Consider the following 5,830-nt stretch of genomic DNA (forward strand, 5'->3'; position numbering starts at 1 on the left):
ATTCCTGGAAACTTCCTAGAAGTGCTGATTCTCAAGCCCCAGCACAGACACTCCAGGGCACAGCTCCAGCCCTCTGGGAGACACTGATGCAGATCAATGTTGAGGACTACCACTGTAGTGCAACAAAGGACTCCATCGCAACAACCAAGGACAGCTGCAAATGTATTGCCAGGAAGGGACTCTCAGTTACATATGCAGCCCAGAGCACCTGAGCATTACCTTACGAAGCCTCAAAGAGACCTCTGAAAAATTGTGGTAAGTAGTAAGAGGTTTGATCAAGAGATCAAGAGATCTCTTGAGGTTAGCAAAGAGGAGATTACACTGCTTCCCTTCCTGAAAGCCCCCTTTTGACACCTCTTCCACCTCCGAGGGTCCTGGCAGATATCTGCATCCCTCCCCTTGTTCCCACAACACCTCAGAGTCACCTGTCACCTCTCCTATACACACCTGTCCACCTACTGTGTTCTCCCATGTACATCCTGCCCCCTTTCAGCTCACTGTAAATCTTTCTGGAGACTAGCATTCCTCGATGGGCAGAGGGAAGATAATTGCAACTATCCCTCAGAACAATGTATTCCTTAAAATATAACTTAAAGGAATTATACTAGTTACCAAGCATGCTTATATACAGTCTTAAGAAAAACATGTACTGGCAACAGGCCTCTGAAGATGGCCAGCCTGCTCAGGGTGGAAGGTCACCTGCTTCATTTTTCCATTATCTCCTTCTCCAGAGAGCACCTGTGGCTAATTAGATGATCCCTTTGAATGTGCTTGCTCAACTATAAACTTACATTGCTTGACCAGATATACTTTGCCTTCCTTCTTGTTTATCTATAAGGCATATGATTAATGTGTAGCCTTCTTTGGTTCCTCTGTTGATTACCATCTATACCTAATAAACATGGAACTGAGAAGTTTTTCAGGGCAAGAGTCTTTTCTCCTGTCGATCCCTGCTCCCTCTTCCTTGCAGCTGACTTACAGCTCTCTTACAGCCTCATTCTTCTCCTATGCGCCATCAAGAAGTGGCAATAATTTTAGATGCTTGTGACTGAACAGTTTTCCTAGCAAGTGTTGACAGCAGAGTTTAGCTTTGAAATGCCGCTCCTTGTGAAATGCACTCAGAGAAGCAATGACATGTGAGAGAGCAAAAATAAATCTTTCCAGATGGGTTGTGGTGCAGTTGCAAGCTGAGGGCCCCTAGCATCGCTTTCAGCCTGACTCCTCATTGTCAGGTGTGGCCAACACCATCTCCCACTGCGCATAAAGGAGCTGTGATTCCTAGGAAGGCTCAACACTCCACACACCTGGGTGGTACTGTCAGTTAAATGCCCAGATCTTGGTTTTGGCTCAGGTCATGACCTTATGGGTCTTAAGATCAAGACCTGATTCAGGCTCTGTGCTCAACACAGAATCTGCTTGAGTTTCTCCATCTCCTTTTGTGCCTCCCTCCAACTCGCTCTCGCTCGCTCTCTCTCTGTCTCTCTCTGAAATAAATAAATCTTTAAAAAAGAAGAGGAAGAGGAGGAAGGAGAAGAAGGAGAAGGAGAAGGAAGAGGAGGGGAAGAAGAAGAAGAAGAAAGAGGAGAAGAAGGAGGAGGAGGAGGAGAATGAGAAGAAGAAGAAGGGGAAGAGGAGGAGGAAGAAAAGAAAGACTCAACACTCTACAGATATGGTCACAAAATGCCTCTGTTGTGTTCTTGTTCATAATTGCTTTTAAGCCATGGGGACCCAACCAGTTAAGCAATGAGTTAAAGAAGATCCTCTCTTTGCTGAAAAGAGTCAATATTGAGATTTTATAAAAATATGGTTTCACTTACTTGTGAAGCATAAGGAATAACATGGAGGACATTGGGAGATGAAGAGGAGAAGTGAGATGGGGAAAGTGGAGGGGGACACAAACCATGAGAGACTATGGACTCTGAGAACAAACAGGGTTTTGGAGGGGAGGTGGGGTAGGGGGTTGGGAGAGCCTGGTGGTGGGTGCATGGACCACTGGGTATAGCACATAAACAATGAATTTTGGAACACTAAAAAGAAATAAAATGGGGGAAAATGCATCTGAACTTTAAAAAAAAAAATGTGGTGAGTCGTGCCATGCTGGGCTTTACCTATATCATCCATGTATCATAAGAGAACTATGTGACCCCTAACACACTCTCTGTAAATGTTCATCAAATGAAAGGAAGTATCTCTGTGCATACCAGGAGGTGGAGACTTGGAAATGCAAATGCAACCAGGCTTTGGTGGTCTCGTGTGGACGGGATAAACACATGCTTTCTTTGGGTTTTTAGCATGAAGTTTCTCCTAAGTCCCAAACAGCTGAAGCCAAAGCAGAGATTAACTCAAAAGTCATCTCTGATACTACAGATTACAATGGTCTAGGATGAACTCCCAATTCCCTTCTAAATACATGGGAAAATAAAACCAGGGCCATACCAGTGTTAAATGGGTGAATGAGAATATTATCACAACATGCCTACATGTGGGCATTTCTTTAAATGTTGGTCTCACATTGGTCATTGTTTTCATATCCGTTCATATTATAAACTCACTTTTCTTGTTATCATAGTTCCTACAGGAGTAAGCACATGGCACACTTTGCTTTCCATCAAACAGGGATTTGGGCACATTGTTGTCATTTTTAAGAAACCAGCTTATTTTCGAACCATCTGGACTATGTCTGGGAGTTTTCTTTTGAATAAACTTCTTAAATGCTGTTTGACATTCTATAACAATGTATATTTTCCTGAGGGTACAAAAGTATTCCAACTGCTGGTGACAGCCTCTCTAGAACATAAGAAAGTATAAAATGTTTTTTGTCCTGCAAAACTACTACTAATGACAAAATATACTTCCAAAAGACCATTAGCTTTAAACCTCCAGATATTCTTTTTTACCATGAAAGTTTTCTTTAAAATCTCCACTTAACCAGCTTTCTGGGTTCATCCGTAGTCATGGTCTCTGTGTCTTCCCAAACATATACTGGGTGCTGTCTCACAAAGGACGAAAGTGGGTTTACTGTAGTGATGATGTGGTAGAAAATCCTATATGCCCCTAAATAAATTTGGCCATCACTGGAAACAGTGGAGCAGTGTTATCTGTCCTTGTATCCTTGGTCATTAACCTGGAACAGATGCAAAAATTGTATCATGTGAAGGAAGGATGAAATGGAAGGAGGGGAGGAAAGAGAGGATAAAGGGAAAGGAAGACAAGGAATAAAAGAGGCTGATAAGATTCCCTCTCCCTGTACTGGGTTTCAGTTTAGGTTTGATCCAGCTTAATTTTGTTTTCTACGAAGCGATACTCCACTAAAAACACAAAGGTGTTTATGGGCAAATGTCTAAGTTCTCTCTAAACACATGAGTTCACTTTTTGAGATGCTAACTATCTCAGGCATGGATGGGTTTGTTGGAGAGAAGCAGAAACCCATGGATCTTCACAGAACTTCAATCTCGATGGTGAGCCAGGATAGGAACTCCATCTCTGACTCCCAGTTTTACATTGCTTTCCTCTCCCCTTTTATTTCTTTTACAGTAGACACAAGTTGTCCATGGAACCAAAAAACCAAAAAAATCAAACAACAATCTCGGAATTTCTCCTTTTGGGACTCACAGAAAAGCCAGAGCATCAGACTCTCCTCTTTGGGCTGTTCCTCTCTGTGTACCTGGTCACCATCTTTGGGAACCTGCTCATCGTCCTGGCCATCATCACAGATGTCCGCCTCCACACGCCCATGTACTTCTTCCTCTCCAACCTGTCCCTTGTCGATACCTTCTTTTCTTCCACCACTGTCCCCAAGATGCTGGTGAACCTTTGGACCCAGAACCAGGCCATCTCCTTTGTGGGCTGCCTTGCTCAGATGTACACCTTCCACCTGTTTGGGACCATGGACAGCTTCCTCCTGGCTGTGATGGCCATTGACCGCTTTGTGGCCATTGTCTATCCTCTACGCTACTCAGTCATCATGAGCCCTTGTGTCTGTGGGTTGCTGTTGGGGGGACCATGGCTGATCACCAATCTCCAGTCACTTGTCCACACCTGTCTCGTGGCTCAGCTGACCTTCTGTGCTGGCTCCAAAATCCCCCACTTCTTCTGTGATCTCATGCCCCTGTTGAAGCTCTCCTGCTCTGATACCCACACCAATGAGCTGGTGATTTTTGCTTTTGGCATCATCATGGGCATCAGCCTCCTCTTGTGCATCCTTCTCTCCTACACCTGCATTTTCTGGGCAGTCTTCAAGATCCCTTCTGCTCAGGGAAAGTGGAAAGCCTTCTCCACTTGTGGCTCACATCTCACTGTGGTATCACTGTTCTATGGCACCATCTTTGCCGTGTACTTGCAGCCCACATCTCCTGCCTCCTCCCAGAAGGACAAGACAGCTGCCCTGATGTGTGGGGTGGTCATCCCCATGCTGAACCCCTTTATATATAGCCTAAGGAACAAGGAGATGAAGGCAGCCCTGAAGAAGCTCATCGGCAAAGCAGTCTCCTCTCAGTCCTAGTGTAGAACAGTTGTTGGGCATTCAGCTTGTTCCATAACCAATGTTGGGTGGTGGGAACACAGAGATACATCCCATCGCTGCCCTCAGGACATTCAGAATTGAGTGGGGCATAGACATGTGTCATTACGGCCCAACGTGGTAAATGTGTCACAAAAATAAATGAAAACCTTTGGGGACTCAAAGGGAGAGCTGTGCATTTTCGCCATGAAGATCAAAAGACTTCAAAGAACTCTTAAATTGGTCCTCTCTAGGGTATTGGGCTTATGGGATTGCTACCTGGGTTAATACAGTTGAACAACAATTGGCTACACCATTTTTTTTTTTTGGCTACACTATTTTTTTTTAGATTTATTTATTTATTTATTTGACAGACAGATATCACAAATAGGCAGAGAGGCAGGCAAGGGAGGCTGGGAAGCAGGCTCCCCGTTGAGCAGAGAGCCCATTTGGGGCTCCATCCCAGGACCCTGAGATCATGACCTGAGCTGAAGGCAGAGGCTTAACCCACTGAGCCACCCAGGCACCCCTGGCTACACCATTTTAATATTGATAAAGACAATACATATTAGCCAGTTACATCACCATGCTTCCTAAGATATGGAGAAGGAAAGTGAAAGTATCTGTTGAGATTAGCTCAGTTATTATTTGCTTCAGCAGCCACCAGCCTTGTCTCAAAAGGACCTTGTGGCCACCTCTTGTGCTCATGACTTTGGGGATCGTTGTCATAATTGGGCCTCCCATGTGCACCTCCCCCACCTCCCATGCATTGGTTCATAAGAGACAATGACATCTGGCTCCCAGGTATTGTGATTCAGGTTGGCGCTGAACCCTGCAATCTGCCTTTTTAACAGGCTCTCCAGGTGGCCATGAGCAGGAAGTACACAGTCCTCTGTCTGAGGACACAAGCCCTGGACAAGCTGCAGAGTCCATGTGTTTCCTGTGATGTCCATCACCTGACTTCAAACCCAATCTAATTCTACAGGCATAATCAGAAACAAGCAGATAGGATGGGCTGGCAAGCATGGAAAGTTAGTGCTGGAAGGTGAATTGTGTCCTCCAAAAAAGATGTGTCAAAGTCTAACCCCCCAGGACCTGAGAATGTGACCTTACCTGAAAATAGGGTCTTTACAGAGGTAATCAATTTAAAGTGAGGTCATTAGGATGGGTCCTGATGCACTATGATTGCCAACCTTATCTAAAGGGAGAATTTGGACACAGAAGCACACACAGGGAGAAGGCCATGTGGAGATGGAGGCAGAGATGATGGTGATGGTTCTACAAGCCAAGGAATGCCAGAGAGTGCCAGCAAACCACCAGAAGCCAGGACCG

General features: G+C 45.0%; 1 protein-coding gene across 1 annotated transcript; it reads left to right on the forward strand.

Moving 5' to 3' along the window:
* The first annotated feature begins 3,550 nt into the window (after window positions 1-3,550).
* On the forward strand, window positions 3,551-4,501 carry LOC122910721 (olfactory receptor 1I1). Its single transcript, XM_044255340.1, has one exon. It carries the CDS (start codon window positions 3,551-3,553, stop codon window positions 4,499-4,501), a length of 951 nt encoding a protein of 316 aa, XP_044111275.1.
* The last annotated feature ends 1,329 nt before the right edge of the window (window positions 4,502-5,830 follow it).

The sequence above is a fragment of the Neovison vison genome, chromosome 6 (genome assembly GCF_020171115.1).
Source record: "Neovison vison isolate M4711 chromosome 6, ASM_NN_V1, whole genome shotgun sequence".
In the NCBI taxonomy this organism is placed as follows: domain Eukaryota; kingdom Metazoa; phylum Chordata; class Mammalia; order Carnivora; family Mustelidae; genus Neogale; species Neogale vison.

Coding starts and splice junctions, on each gene's coding strand:
- LOC122910721 (XM_044255340.1), top strand. CDS start 3,551: ATGGAACCAAAAAACCAAAAAAATCAAACAACAATCTCGGAATTTCTC.